Below are 16879 nucleotides of genomic sequence, written 5' to 3' on the forward strand. Positions count from 1 at the left end.
AGGTACAACAAAGTCGGTTTTGTTGATTTCTTCAAGGAATGTCACCCGATATCACTTTAGAGTGGTAACTGTACATTGTATCCATGCCAGCAATATATTTTCACCTTACTGGAGCACAGTGACGTGCAGTCAGGGGAGGTAGGGGAGGCAGAGCCTCACCACTGTCATCATGAAAAGAAGAAAAAATGTAAAAGGAAAAAGGCAAGAGCTGAGGTCAGGCTGAGCTAGTTGCTGCCAGAGTCACCGTGGATGACTCTGCTTAGTGCTTAACTGTTTAAAAAAGCCTCTAAAAAAGTGCCCTCTACAGGAGGCGGCAGGAGAAGGAGGTGCCTCATCCAGTCTGACTTTTTATCATCACTTGAGCAGAGTTAAGCAAGGGTTAAAAGCCGAAAAATTCCTTATGTAGATGAGGCACGTGGTTCTCTTGCCTCCTCCTGTAGAGGGCGTTTTTTTAAGAGGCTTCTTTAAACAGTTAAGCAGAGTCATCCATTGGGGACTCTGGCAGCAACTAGCCCAGCCTGACCTCAGCAGCTCTTGCCTTTTTCCTTTTACATTTTTACATTTTCATCATGGCAGGCATTCTCTCCTCTCCCCCGACACCCCACTGTCTAAAGCGCTTTCTTTCTTTCGCCCGCCTGTCAGAGCTCAGAGGGGCGAGAGAAAGAAAGTGCTTTAGACAGTGGGATGTCGGGGGAGAGGACTGCCTCACCAGCCATAAACCTCACCGCACGTCACTGCTGGAGCAAGGAAAATGTTCCAGTATCTAATCTGAAGAACACCAAAAGAGTCCTCTAGTTGAATTTGATTATACAGTAGGTAGCCCTTCACCTATGAGCATTTGTTCACCAACTGTTTGGAGCTCTGAATGAATGATGGTTAGGACCGGGCCGTGGATTTCTGGCTGGCCTAACACCTCCGCAGTTGTGTGATTGTGATCTGAGCACTTGGCAATAGGTTTGCACTTATGGCCTTATGTTACAATGCTCTGTGATCAGATGATTATCATTTGCAAACTACTCTGCTAGCTTCCCCAGAAAGTCACTGGGGAAGACAGCGGGGAAGATTGTCAGACTCTCCACCCATCCATGCACCCCCAGATCCTCTGTTTGCACCATATCAGCCACTGGCATGTACGCACTCCCCAGCCCATGCTACACCTCTCACAAACCTCCTTGCACATCCTCCCTGACACCCACTCTCTCCCCAAACCTCCTCACACCTCTAAGCACCCACACTTCCTCTCCTACCTCGCAGGTTCCACTTAGCTGCCTACCACTCTGGAGCTTGCAATTTCCAGCAAGAACAGCCTCCCTGGGCCCCATTTCCGGCGTGGATGGCCTCCTCCAGCCCTCTGCCAGCGAAAACTGAGCCTGGAGATTCATGTTTCCTCCCCCACCTCCGAGTTCCATTTTCGCTGGCAGAGGCCTGCGGGCTGGTCCTTTGCCCACGGGCCAGATCTAACCATCCTGCAGGCTGGATCCATCCCCCCCAGCCCTTGAGTTTGACACCCCTGTTCTAAGCAAATGCATAACTGGGCAACAAAGTGTCTTTCATTGTTTGGGGAATAACAATAGGAAGTCTATATTTATATAACATTAACCATGCAAAAGAATGAGGGGAAAAAAGCATTTCCTCTCCATCCAGGCAACATCTGGTTTTACAGAATATAATCAATTGAATCCAGTCTTAGTAATACATGTGTGAATTAATTGAAACCTACGGGGCTTAAATTGGTTCTGATTGCCTTAAGTACCACTGACGGCCATGGGTTTATTCTACACACTGCTATGTTTGCGCAGGTAAGCACAGTAAAGTCATTACTGATGGAGAGCAGTATTTGCACTGATATTTTTTCTGATGTAGAAGTAAATTAGCTATTTCCAAGACAGTAGCTGCTGTTGCTATGCTGCAGAGATAAAAGATTAGTTTCACAACATATAAATTGCATCAACTGTGACACATTTTATTGTGCAATGTCAAGAGTCCATTAAAAAAAAAGCCCTGCCTGATAAAACGAGGGAACGGACTCTTTAATTATCTAACCGAAAGTAAGTTTTTAGCTGTGTGTTCTCCTCTAATTGCTGATGTTTGTAATGGTGGGGGTGGGAGTGGGGTGTTGAACATCGTGAGGTACAGTACACAGAATCAGAAGCTTGCGTGCATTTTTGGTAAGAATCAGAAACTTTCATGCATTTTGATGGAGCAATCTTGCTGATACGCTGCAAATATTTTAGCCATTCCTAGGATTATTTTTAAGGAATGCAGGTAGCCATGACTTAAGGTGACTACACTTGGGACCAGCAATTCAGTTATTAAGCAAAGTGGTCACTTATCTTATAAATCTTATAATATTATGACATTCTTCTCTTTTAGATCTCAGGAAAACATCCTACAAAATAAATAAAATTTGACGAATCTAGGAGACGTATTGGCTGTCATTCCTATTTTATACCGATATGTAATCATCTGAACTTTGGCTTAGCATCCTATAGTCTTTTGCAATTGTTGATTTCATCAATAATATTTAATTGAAGGGGAGAGGATACCATACAGAGGAAAATATATATGTCATAACGTTATTATAAAGGGCTCTGCAAAATGGACAAAAGTTTGATGCTTGTAAACAACGTCTTGGAGATTCAAATTCCTACATATAAAAAAGCCATGCTGGTGCACTGGTCAGAATGCAGTATTGCAGGCTAATTCTGCCGACTGCCAGAAGTTCGATTCTGATCGGCTCAAGATTGACTCAGCCTTCCATCCTTCCGAAGTCGGTAAAATGAGTACCCAAATTGTTGGGGGCAAGAGGCTGACTCTGTAACCGCTTAGAGAGTGATATAAAGCACTGTGAATCAGAATATAAGGCTTAAGTGCTATTGATGTATTGTCTTTTCAAAGTAACTAAATGATCTTCTCACCTATTCTGCAAAGAGCCGAGGTGGCGCAGTGGTTAGAGTGCTGTACTGCAGCCACTTCAGCTGACTGTTATCTGCAGTTCAGCGGTTCAAATCTCACCGGCTCAGGGTTGACTCAACCTTCCATCCTTCCGAGGTGGGTAAAATGAGGACCCAGACTGTGGGGGCGATATGCTGACTCTGTAAACCACTTAGAGAGGGCTGAAAGCCCTATGAAGCGGTATAGAAGTCTAACTGCTATTGCTAACTTCCATCTCAAATCCTGCAAAGTAACACACACAAGATTCACTAGGTGTGGGGCACAGGCAACTTTGTCAAAATATTTCCATTAAACTATCTTTAAATCTACCTTGTTATTGAGTGTCTATGAAGATTCTCAGTCATCCAAGTTATGGTTGTCCCAAAGCTGCTTTTTCAAGAGGCAACTGGACTTTCTGGTTACCAGAAAGTCCAGTTGCCTCTTGAAAAACCACCTTTCGGATATTTTAATATTGAGACTAAAGAATTGCATTTTTGTTGGCTGGTAGGTTTCCGCAGCAGTATTGCAGAAGTGACTGCAGATGGCAGCTTAGGACGGTGAGTCTCTCCGAAACTCTTTCAACTTCTTAGTTTTAGCTGAGGAGAAACAAATGTGGGAATAAGTTCACATTCCCAAGATCAGAAAAATGAAATGAAGAGCCCAAACAATATAATAAAAATTACGCGGCAAAAGCGGAGGAAAGTGAAACTATGCGAATCCCCCAAAAAACAAACTGCAATAATGCAGATTACCAGAAACACCTGAAATTTAATTGAAGATAACAGATCTAACACTGCTAAAACAGGTAACTCTTTCTGTCTAACAAATATAAGAACCCCAAGGGAACTAATCCTCTGGCTGAGAATTTTCTCAGTAAACTAATTTTCTCTCTGTCATCAAGTAGTCCTATGTAAATTCAGACATAGCAATAGCAATAGCAGCTAGACTTATATACCGCTTCATAGGGCTTTCAGCCCTCTCTAAGCGGTTTACAGAGTCAGCATATTTCCCCCAACAACAATCCGGGTCCTCATTTTACCCACCCCGGAAGGATGGAAGGCTGAGTCAACCCGGTGAGATTTGAACAACCGAACTGCAGAACTGCAGTCAGCTGAAGTAGCCTGCAGTGCTGCGTTTAACCACTGCGCCACCTCGACATGTTTATAGCCAAACTCATTCACCAGAGTCCACTGGGTCCGCAAGAATACAGGTAGTCTTCGATTTACAACAGTTCGCCGAGTGACCATTCAAAGTTACAGCGGCACTGAAAAAAAGTGACTTATGACCATTTTTTCACTCTTACGACCATTGCAAGACCCTCATGGTCACATGATTTACATCTGGATGGTTGGCAACTGACTCACATTTATGACAGTTTCAGTGTCCGGGGGGTTTATAACAGCTGCAGTGATTCACTTAACATGACAAGAAAAAAGTCGTAAAGGAGAAGCCGGAAGCACGGTGATGAGACCGGTTGGGAAAACTGGCTCTGTGAAAACCCAGCCGAACAAACCATTGTTAGGGAATCTTTGGATCGGATCCATCTTGGAGGGACAGGGAAGAAAGAGAGACGCTTCAGATGACCAAGAGGAACAGGCAGTTCCTTAGTAGGTCAGAGGAAAGCTCTCCAAAACTGGCAGGAGGGGCAGCAGCCATATTTAAATGACCACTTTAAAGTTGAGGCAACTGGACCAAGTTGTTTGTGAAGGAGTGGAGTCAGAACAGAGTGTGGAAACAGGACAGAGGTGTTATATCTTCTGTCCATCATACAGTTGCCAACTCAAAAGGCTTTGCAACATTCAGCAAGCTATTATTTGGGATGCTGAAAAGTATAGTAGTAAGATTGTTAGTGTTATGTAACTAATTAAGAAATAAAGAAATTTGCCCAATGCTGGAAACAAAATAATACCCCCTTGGATGAACTAGTGATTAAAAAGAACTTTGGATTGTGCAGAGATGGACAAATTAACACTGAAATTAAAAGATAAAGAAGAGTCGGAATATTATGAAATTTGGAACAATTGGTACAAATGGCTGCAAAACAGGAATAACATTAATTAAGCCAAAAAACAATATATATAACTGTGTATAAAGGCGTATAAATATAGAAGCGAAATATTATATACATGTACAGGTAGGATGACATAACAATGTTGATGTAATGACTGTAAGGTGTTGTAGAAGGGAAAAAATAATAAAAGAAATCTGCTAACAAAAAAAAAAGAAATAAAGAAATTATAGTATATCGCTAATTGTAGAAAAAATTGAGAGAAATGCCCTCTATGTTTAAATTGGAGGATATATGTTGTTTATAGCAAAATATACCAATGGAGAAAATAAGAAATGGAAATTTGGTGTAACTTTGAAGGGGCAATTGAAGATATTGTTTATGTATTAAGAAAAAATAACTATAAAGATGAAAAATAATGACAGAGAATAATTTGGCTGAAAGTGAAAACAGAACTCGGACGTAAAATGGACCATGTAAATGAAAAGACCTGGATAATGCTTTGTTCCTATAATATGTATAATTTATATTAAAAAATAAATAAAACCCTTGAATTAAAAAAAAAAAGAAAAAAGTTGTAAAATGGGGCAAAACTTGCTTAACAAATTATATTTTCACTTAACAACATATATTTTGGGCTCGATTTTGGTCATAAGTCAAGGACTACCTGTGCCACAAGAAGTTCGTGATATAGAATTGTTTTTTTTCTTCCCACTGCTTTCCTCCAAGTGTAAGGGTGGGGGAGGGGGGGAGGGAATCAACTGATTGATTGTGTCAGGAAATTGATTGACCAGCTTGTCACCTGTGCCTGACATCATGGGCTGAGAGTCACCCAGACAATTTCCATCGCTAAAGTGGAGCTAGAATTCACAGGTTTCCTGCCTAATCTCGGGCCTTCACCACTAGACAAAAGTGTGGTTCACAAAATTATGAAATAGAAGCCAAATCTTGCAAAATTTGCCCTGTTCGTTTGAAGTCTTGTGCTCTTGGTCAATCCTGTGTGTCACTGCCAGCTCAGATTCTGACGCGGAAATCGACAAAACAGCAGCCAGTTCCTGAATTGTTGGGCAAAACCTTGCCTGGAATCCCAGGCAGAGGAGATTGTGCCACCGTGGCGTCAGTTAACCTAGAGACCCAGTTGTCCCCCGATCTGTAAAGATGAGTTGAAGCTGCCACTCCCTCCCAGTGCAAAGGATCATTGTGCCGTCAGCAGAGTAAATGCGCTCTCCAAGGCTCTGTGCTAGAAAGGAACCCCACCCTTCCAAACAGGGTGGGTTCCTGCCAGTTCTAACCTCTTCTATAGAAGAGGTTCCACAAATCTACAGTGCCGTTTAGAACCGGTTCCAGATCCCTCCCCCCGTCTGTCCGCACATCATCAAGATGAAGAGCGAGAGGAGGAATTCTGGGAGTTGAAGTCCACAAGTCTTAAAGCTGTCAAGTTTGAACACCCCTGGAGTTATTTTTTCTAAAGGGTTAGGGGTGCAAGGGTCTTGTAACTTGACAGCTTTAAGACTTGTGTGCTTCAATGCCAGAGTTCCTGAGCCAACAAGACTGGAGGAGGAATTCTGGGAGTTGAAGTCCACAAGTCTTAAAGCTGTCAAGTTTGAACACCCCTGGAGGTTTTTTTTCCTAAAGGGTTAGGGGTGCAAAGGTCTTGTCATTTGACAGCTTTAAGACTTGCGTGCTTCAAACGCCAGAGTTTCTGAGCCAACATTTTGGTTGCTAAGCAAGAGCGTTGTCAAGTGAGTTTCACCACATTTTACAAGTTGGCCAGGCCCACCCAGTCACATGGCTGGCAAGCCACTCCTACCCAGTCACGTGGCTGGCAAGCCACTCCCACAAAGCAGGCCACACCCTACAGAAGAGGTTCTAAAAAAATTTGAAACCCACCACTGCTTCCCAATGACCAACATGGGGTTGCTTCTATTTAAGAAGAGCAGCGAGCTCAAGCTTTTCCAATGGGTGACAACCGTTTCTTGACCTACAACTGAGGACCCAGACTGTGGGGGCGATATGCTGACTCTGTAAACCGCTTAGAGAGGGCTGAAAGACCTATGAAGCGGTATATAAGTCTAACTGCTATTGCTAACTTGAAATTTTCATCTTTCTGACTCTGAACCTGGGATGACCCACCGCCCACTTTTGTATCTCTGTTAGTAGTAAAATTTTCTAACCGCCCATCGGTTCCACAGTAATGGTGATTTTATGAAAACCTAATGAAAATGTTTTTAAATAATTCTATGATTTAAAAAAAAAGTCAATTAAATTAAAAAAAAGAGAAAGTGCTTCAGTATCGGACAAAACCCCTACCGCCCACCATAAAAGCTGGAACGCCCACTAGTGGGTGGTAGGGACCAGGTTGACTACCACTGTTCTAAACAGTTCGGAGAACCGGTTGTTGAAAGAAATCTTAAATTATTTGAATCCCGAGGTGGCGCAGTGGTTAGGGTGCAGTACTGCAGGCCACTTCAGCTGACTGTTATCTGCAATTCAGCGGTTCTAATCTCACCGGCTCAAGGTTGACTCAGCCTTCCATCCTTCCGAGGTGGGTGAAATGAGGACCCAGACTGTGGGGGGCGATATACTGACTCTGTAAACCACTTAGAGAGGGCTGAAAGCCCTATGAAGCGGTATATAAGTCTAACTGCTATTGCTATTGCTAATCCCACCACTGAGCCACTCCCACCCGGTCACATGGCCGGGAAGCCACTCCCACCAGGTCACATGGCTGGAAAGCCACTCCCACAAAGCAGGCCACACCCACAGAGTAGGTTCCAAAAACTTTTGAAACCCACCACTGATTAGAAGGCATTTTGCAGCCTGACCACAAATGCTCAGATTTCTCTAAGGATGGTAGCCCAGAGCAGAGAACTATTTATGAGGCTGTCCGCTGTGATTTTATGCTACCTAGCCAGGAGATCAATCCACAGAGTTGCTGAAACAGAGGACTCCGTCCATTTTTTCTCCCTCTGTTTCTATCTGTTCAGCGGTTCCAGCAGAAACCGTGTACTGCCTGTTGTACACAGAGCCTGATTACCCCGTTCAGTTTCCCAGCAATCGGAGCCAAAGTACAACCACAGAATTAACAACAAAACTGCCTGCCAAGGATTTTAACATGACGTGACTGCACTGCTTGTTCTTACGGCCATCCACTTGCCATCTTACAGTTGACCCCATGCGAAGCCAGGCCTTCCACAACGTAGCATTTCATTCTTCTTCTTAAAAACAATTACCCTAAAACACAAGTGTAACTGACGCTACAATTTGGGAGAAACAACGAAATGGAGGGAAAACATTGCAGAAAGGGGTCTATGTTTAAGTTTAATTTTATATCAATATAGTGAATATTATGTGGATGCTTTCTCTAATTTTTGTCAGTTAGCCTTTTTTCTTCTTTTTGTCACACTTAGATAAATTTAATGACCATAATAAATCTAGGATTTATTTTTTTCTTGACTGTATACCAATATCATTTCTCTTTTCTTTTCTTGAGTTTCTTTGCATTTCATTATTAAAAGCAAACCACATATTTTAGAAAGATCCTTTTTTCTTTAATTGTGTTTCTTTTATTTCAGTTAAAATCAATTTCAAAATGAATTAAAAATGGTTTTTTTATATAGGTTGGGCTGGGAATATCATCTAATGAAGAGAAGTGTTATGATAACAGGAATATATATATATATATATATATATATATATATATATATATATATATATATATATATATTCATTCACACACACACACACACACATACATGTGTGTTTGTGTGTGTGTGTGTGTGTGTTGTATTTGTGCTGATAAATATGACGAGCCGATGGACAGAGAATGGAAGCAGTGAACTTCCTCCCATATTTGGGCATACCAAATATATATATATATATATATATATATATATATATATATATATATATATATATATATATATATATTCACTCACACACACACACACACACACATACATGTTTATCAGCACAAATAAAAACATATATATATATATATATATATATATATATATATATATATATACATACACATATATATATACATACATACATACATACATACATACATACATACATATATATATATATGTTTTTTTTATTTGTGCTGATAAATAAATAAAGGGAGACTAGTATAGATCTATTTCAAGCTATTTAGCTCTCATCAGCTAGCCATACCCTTACTGGGATTCGAATATATATGTATGTATGTATGTATGTACGTACGTACACACACACACACACACACACACACACACACACAGAGGATGCTTACATTTTCAACATGTTTTAGATGAATTCAAATATTTGACTCTTACAAATGTTACCAAATAGCTGGGAGTCAAAAGCCCTTTGGTAGAATATATTTTACACATCAAATTAAATCTGCCCGTGAGAAAGGTATACATTACTTGAATAGATATGCATGCATGTTGGATGGAGAAATACATGAACCACATAAATATCAAATGTAGAACTTGCCAACGTGATGATTACATCTGTATTACAGAGGAATACAAAACCGTAGCCCTTAATTGCCCTTTTGTAACAAGTGTTTTTCTGGGATTATCTTCAATAATTAACTAAAAGATTATTCGATTCTGCAACGGTGGATCAATTTATGCTAAGGATAAGTTGGTTCTGAAGAGCTGTCGTTCCACCTGAGCCATTTTTCTTTCAATTTTTGTTTCTTATTATGAATGAAGGGTATTTCTGAGAGCTGAACTATAATTATAGGATTCCCTTTGCAGATCCAGGTAAATTCAGTCCCTGCCACGCTTACAATCTTGAAACAGCATGGAAAAGCTGGTTAGTGACAGCACATTTCTTACCTGGCTGTTCTGGCAGGCCTGGGGCTGTTGATCAATGCCCAGCCCCACTTAGACAGAATGGATGGTGTGTGATTTTAACAACTGTATTTTTATTCTTAATCTTTTAAATGTTTTTTTTTTAATCTTGCTCTGTAAGCCGCCCAGAGTCCCAAGAGATTGGGCGGCATACAAATTCTATCAAATTACAAATAAATTACAAATTACAAACTATACTATTTTAAAGCATCTATTTTAATGTATGTTTCAAGGTTATTCAATAAGTTTTTTGAGTCAACGTAGCAATTTAGAAATATGAAGGACCAGAATAAGGCTGGAAGGGGGGAAAAAACCGTTCATTTTGTATTTTTATTTATTAAATGTATATGCCGCCCAACTCACTGTTCAAGGAATCTGGGTCGCACAGGGCAACTCGGAGAGGCTCGGAAGGATCATCCTTTCATTTTGCTATCATGGATTCCTGGATTAATGTCACTTAATCTGAGTATCATAGTTTGCGTCACTTCTCCTGTAGCAATAACTGTTTCTCTACTTGTGTAAGGAGACATTTGACGAATTAGGATGTCTAGCACTCATACCAGCTACACCCAGAGTTGATTGCTGAGAATCCAAAGAACAAACAGTTGTATCAACAACCAGTACTTGGGATCCGTAAAACAACATGTGTTATGAGGCTATTTCTTTGATGTTTTCCTGGTATCAGCATCCCTACCGGTTAGGAGGTTGAGATTCTGCATTGATAAAGTTGCGAACCCCCATGCCAAACGTCAGAAAATCCCGAATAAATGCACATTACATCACAGCTCCCCATACAACAGCAACCACAACTGTAGTCATTTTAGGAATGTGCTTGTACAATCCTCAGAATTAGAAGGCAGTGCAACAGGCCAACCGTTTTCAACACTCACAGAAAGACTACACTCAGAAAGACCTACACAGGTTGAGGTTGAGGTTCATTGGATTTATACGCCGCCCTCCTCCCAAGGACTCAGGACTTCTCAAGAGCTGAACTCAAGGAAGTCTAAGGGTGGAGCTGACCAGCTGACCAGCCACGTGGCTCTCTGCCCCCTCTATTCCTACAGTCCACCTTCATGGCTAAGGGGGGGGGGAGGAGATTATGCCCCCATTCATTCCCACTCGGTCATTAGCAGAAAAATACCGTCATTATCACAAGTATTTCCTATTAGCAATAGCAATAGCAGTGAGACTTATATACCGCTTCATAGGGCTTTCAGCCCTCTCTAAGCGGTTTACAGAGTCAGCATATCGCCCCCAACAACAATCTGGGTCCTCATTTTACCCACCTCGGAAGGATGGAAGGCTGAGTCAACCCTGAGCTGGTGAGATTTGAACCGCCGAACTGCAGAACTGCAGTCAGCTGAAGTAGCCTGCCTATTCCCATTTTTGGGGGTGAAGCTTTTAGTATGCCCAGAGACATTCTATTGATCAGGAATGTCAAAGGACTGACCCGGAGTTCCCGACTGTATGTTTGAAATGGTAGATAGGGTTTCCTGCCGGGGTTGGACTAGATGACCTCCAATGTGCCCCTTTCCAAATCTCTTGCTCTGTTTCTGTTTAGAAACCAGCCTAGTAGAGACACTCCGTCCTATCCAAGTTGCCTTCCTCTACTACAAGGAAACGTCGGGTCTATTTAGGCTTTCGGCAGCCAACAGGTTTAAGAAGAGGCGGAAAGTTTCCCTCCCCAGCCCACCCCGATCCCTCAACTGCGGCGGGAAGGAAGCGCCGCTCCTTTGCAGGGAACTTCCTCTCGCCTTAGCGACCAGTCGCCAAGCGGGCATAGGATGGAGTTTGGGAGGGGGGGGAGGAGAGGGAGAAAGTCGGAAAACGAGGCGGCCGGCAAACCTTGGAGGAAGGGGGACTGGGAGAGCTCGGGGCGATCCTCCGGGAAGGAGTCCAGCAGGCGCTTGAAGAGGCGGCCCAAGTCCGAGTAGCTGCGGTGTAAGTACAGGACGTTCCGGTCGGACCACTCGGTTCGGATCTCAAAGAACTCCTCCTCGTCCCCGCGCCGGTTGACGATCAGCCTCCGGATGCCGTTCACCCAGCAGCCCCGCACGTACATGTTGACCAGCGAGGTGCCCTCAAACACAGCCGAGGCCATCCCGCCGCTGCCCGAGCATACCAGCCCTCGGCCAGGGGGACGGCGGGCAGCCTCCGTCCTTCGCTCCGAAGCCGCTGGGCGGTCAGGAGAAGAAGGGAGCCATGGGCGAGCTTGGGCGTCGGCGGCACCAGGCGCTGCCTTCAAGCTCCGCGCAGGGCGGCCCCGGGCGCCTCCGGCATTCTTCGCCCAGGCAGAGAGACCCAGGAGGGGAGGGCTCAGCCGCCGGCCTCCTTCTCCGCCTCCTCCACCGCCGCCGCCGCCTCTTCTCCCTGGCTACAGTTGCCCTTTTTTTGCCGCCACCGCTCGCGAGTCCCAAGCGCGGACTGGGAGGAGAGGAACCGTCGGGCAAATCAGACGGGCTTCTGCTTTTCAGGCCGGAGGGGACAGGCGCGCTGCTCGTAGGGCGGCGTTGCGTTGCATCTTGTGGCTTCGACGCCTCTCTCTCTCTCTCTCTTTCTCTCCGCCACTCTCCCTGTCTGTCTCTCCTCTCTCTCTCCCCCTCCCTCCCTCTCTCTTTCTCTCTCTCTGTCTGTCTCTGTTTCCCTCTCCCCCTCTTCCTTCCTCTCTCTCTCTTTCTGTCTCTCTCCCCCTCCCTGTCTCTCTCTTCTCTCTCCCTCTCTCTCTCTGTCTGTCTGTTTTTCTCTCTCCCTTCCTCCCTCTCTCTTTCTCTCCCCCCTCTCTCTGCCTCTCACTCTGTCTCCCTCTTTCTCTGTCTCTCTCTTTCTCTCACTCTCTCTCTCTGTCTCTCTCTTTCTTTCTCTCCCCTCCCTCTCTCTGTTTCTCTCCCCCCTCTCGGTCTGTCTCTCCTCTCTCTCTCCCCCTCCCCCTCCCTCTCTCTCTCTCTTCTCTCTCCCCCTCCCTCCCTCTCTCTTTCTCTCTCTCTGTCTGTTTCTGTTTCTCTCTCCCCCTCCCTTCCTCTCTCTCTCTCTCCCTCCCTCTCTCTGTTTCTCTCTCCCCCTCCCCCTCTCTCTGTCTGTCTCTCTCTTCTGTCCCCCTCCCTCTCTCTTTCTCTCTGTCTGTCTCTGTTTCCCTTCCTCCCTCCCTCTCTCCCTATATCTATCTATCTATCTATCTATCTATCTATCTATCTATCTATCTATCTATCTATCTATCTATCTATCTATATCTATCTATCTATCTATCTATCTATCTATCTATCTACCTATTATCTATCTATTATCTATCTATCTATCTATCTATCTATCTACCTACCTACCTACCTACCTACCTACCTACCTACCTACCTATCAATATTATCTATCTATCTATCTATCTCTATCTATCTATCTATCTATCTATCTACCTATTATCTATCTATTATCTATCTATCTATCTATCTATCTATCTATCTATCTACCTACCTACCTACCTACCTACCTATCAATATTATCTATCTATCTATCTATCTCTATCTATCTATCTATCTATCTATCTATCTACCTATTATCTATCTATTATCTATCTATCTATCTATCTATCTATCTATCTATCTATCTATTATCTATCTATCTATCTATCTATCTATCTACCTACCTACCTACCTACCTACCTACCTATCAATATTATCTATCTATCTATCTATCTATCTATCTATCTACCTATTATCTATCTATTATCTATCTATCTATCTATCTATCTATCTATCTATCTATCTATCATCCATCTATCTATCTATCTATCTATCTATCTATCTACCTACCTACCTACCTACCTACCTACCTACCTACCTACCTACCTATCAATATTATCTATCTATCTATCTATCTATCTATCTATCTATCTATCTATCTATCTATCTATCTATCTACCTATTATCTATCTATTATCTATCTATCTATCTATCTATCTATCTAATCTATCTACCTACCTACCTACCTACCTACCTATCAATATTATCTATCTATCTATCTATCTCTATCTATCTATCTATCTATCTATCTATCTATCTATCTATCTACCTATTATCTATCTATTATCTATCTATCTACCTATCTATCTATCTATCTATCTATCTATCTATTATCTATCTATCTATCTATCTATCTATCTACCTACCTACCTACCTACCTACCTACCTATCAATATTATCTATCTATCTATCTATCTATCTATCTACCTATTATCTATCTATTATCTATCTATCTATCTATCTATCTATCTATCTATCTATCTATCTATCTATCTACCTACCTACCTACCTACCTACCTACCTACCTACCTACCTACCTATCAATATTATCTATCTATCTATCTATCTATCTATCTATCTATCTATCTATCTATCTATCTATCTACCTATTATCTATCTATTATCTATCTATCTATCTATCTATCTATCTAATCTATCTACCTACCTACCTACCTACCTGAATGTTTGGGAGGCAGGGTGAAGAATTGGAGCTGAATTTTTAAAAACAAAAACAAAAACATGCGCGAGGGGATTTGGACTCCTGCCTGCCTGCTTTTTCTTTCTTTCTTTCTTTCTTTCTTTCTTTCTTTCTTTCTTTCTTTCTTTCTTTCTTTCTTTCTTTCTTGCTTGCTTGCTTGCTTGCTTGCTTGCTTGCTTGCTTGCTTGCTTGCTTTCTTCCTCCCTCCCTCCCTCCCTCCCTCCCTCCCTCCCTTCTTTCCTTCCTTCCCTATCCGAGGTTTTCAACACGTGGAAGGAAAAAGAAAGGGTGCGGGGGGGGGGATGCGGGGGAAGCAAACGCCTCCCGCTCCCTGGACTCTGCGGCCCGTCCGATTCTCGTGGCAGGGGAGGTGCTAGGCGGGGAGTTTTCTCCATCCGAGGTTTGGCGGGGTATCGATTTGGGCAGAGCGAAGGCTTTTTAAAAAAAGGCCGTGACGCAAAAGAAAGATATAGAATAGATTAGTTTGCTCGCTTACTGGAGAAAGAGGGGGGGGGATGGAAAAGACCGCCGGGAGGCTGGCTCCTCGCCCCCCCGTCGGAGGTTTCTCGCGGAGCTGGGGAAGCTTAGAGTCAACTTCTCCCTGTTTCCTTGCAAGAAAGCTCGAAAAATGGTTTTTTTTTTTTTCCGGAGGAAACCCGGCGATCTTTGCCGCTGTTCGGAGACACCGGTACCATCTCCTCGAGCAACTGGCGCGTCTCCCACTTTGCTCGCCTCTTCCTTTCCGCCCAGCGTGGGTTAAACCGAAGGGTCGAAAGAAGCGGCTGGCGAGGGGAATCCTAAGCTCTGCGCGCAACAGCTGGAAAGGGAGGATCAGATCCAGACCGGTGGTTCCCATCGTGGGGGAAAAAAGACCCTTGCACACCTAACCCTTTAGGGGAAAAAAACCCTCAGGGGTGTTCAAACTTGACAGCTTTAAGACTTGTGGACTTCAACTCCCAGAATTCCTCCTCCAGTCTTGTTGGCTCAGGAACTCTGGCATTGAAGTGTGCAAGACTTAAAGCTGTCAAGTTACAAGACCCTTGCACCCCTAACCCTTTAGAAAAAACCCCAAGGGTGTTAAAACTTGACAGCTTTAAGACTTGTGGACTTCAACTCCCAGAATTCCTCCTCCAGTCTTGTTGGCTCAAGAACTCTGGCACTGAAGTGTGCAAGTCTTAAAGCTGCCAAGTTACAAGACCCTCACACCCCTAACCCTTTAGAAGAAAAAAAAAACCCAGGGGTGTTCAAACTTGACAGCTTTAAGACTTGTGGACTTCAACTCCCAGAATTCCTCCTCCAGTCTTGTTGGCTCAGGAACTCTGGCACTGATGTGTGCAAGTCTTAACGCTGTCAAGTTACAAGACCCTTGCACCCCTAACCCTTTAGAAAAAACCCCAAGGGTGTTAAAACTTGACAGCTTTAAGACTTGTGGACTTCAACTCCCAGAATTCCTCCTCCAGTCTTGTTGGCTCAGGAACTCTGGCATTGAAGTGTGCAAGTCTTAACGCTGTCAAGTTACAAGACCCTTTCACCCCTAACCCTTTAGAAAAAAAACCACCCAGGGGTGTTCAAACTTGACAGCTTTAAGACTTGTGGACTTCAACTCCCAGAATTCCTCCTCCAGTCTTGTTGGCTCAGGAACTCTGGCACTGATGTGTGCAAGTCTTAACGCTGTCAAGTTACAAGACCCTTGCACCCCTAACCCTTTAGAAAAAACCCCAAGGGTGTTAAAACTTGACAGCTTTAAGACTTGTGGACTTCAACTCCCAGAATTCCTCCTCCAGTCTTGTTGGCTCAAGAACTCTGGCACTGAAGTGTGCAAGTCTTAAAGCTGCCAAGTTACAAGACCCTCACACCCCTAACCCTTTAGAAGAAAAAAAAAACCCAGGGGTGTTCAAACTTGACAGCTTTAAGACTTGTGGACTTCAACTCCCAGAATTCCTCCTCCAGTCTTGTTGGCTCAGGAACTCTGGCACTGATGTGTGCAAGTCTTAACGCTGTCAAGTTACAAGACCCTTGCACCCCTAACCCTTTAGAAAAAACCCCAAGGGTGTTAAAACTTGACAGCTTTAAGACTTGTGGACTTCAACTCCCAGAATTCCTCCTCCAGTCTTGTTGGCTCAGGAACTCTGGCATTGAAGTGTGCAAGTCTTAACGCTGTCAAGTTACAAGACCCTTTCACCCCTAACCCTTTAGAAAAAAAACCACCCAGGGGTGTTCAAACTTGACAGCTTTAAGACTTGTGGACTTCAACTCCCAGAATTCCTCCTCCAGTCTTGTTGGCTCAGGAACTCTGGCACTGATGTGTGCAAGTCTTAACGCTGTCAAGTTACAAGACCCTTGCACCCCTAACCCTTTAGAAAAAACCCCAAGGGTGTTAAAACTTGACAGCTTTAAGACTTGTGGACTTCAACTCCCAGAATTCCTCCTCCAGTCTTGTTGGCTCAGGAACTCTGGCATTGAAGTGTGCAAGTCTTAACGCTGTCAAGTTACAAGACCCTTTCACCCCTAACCCTTTAGAAAAAAAACCACCCAGGGGTGTTCAAACTTGACAGCTTTAAGACTTGTGGACTTCAACTCCCAGAATTCCTCCTCCAGTCTT

The 16879-nt window shown here is 43.4% G+C and overlaps 1 protein-coding gene across 1 annotated transcript in view; it reads right to left on the minus strand.

Annotated features, from left to right (window-relative positions):
* Positions 1 to 12357, minus strand: part of PXDC1 (PX domain containing 1) — a 34352-nt gene extending 21995 nt beyond the window's left edge. The window contains exon 1 of the mRNA XM_032222716.1: positions 11635 to 12357. Coding sequence (XP_032078607.1) covers positions 11635 to 11890 — 256 coding nt within the window. The 5' untranslated portion in view covers positions 11891 to 12357. The remainder of the gene's footprint in view (positions 1 to 11634) is intronic.
* Between the last annotated feature and the right edge of the window lie 4522 nt (positions 12358 to 16879).

The sequence above is a fragment of the Thamnophis elegans genome, chromosome 8 (genome assembly GCF_009769535.1).
Source record: "Thamnophis elegans isolate rThaEle1 chromosome 8, rThaEle1.pri, whole genome shotgun sequence".
NCBI classification, from domain to species: Eukaryota; Metazoa; Chordata; class Lepidosauria; order Squamata; family Colubridae; genus Thamnophis; species Thamnophis elegans.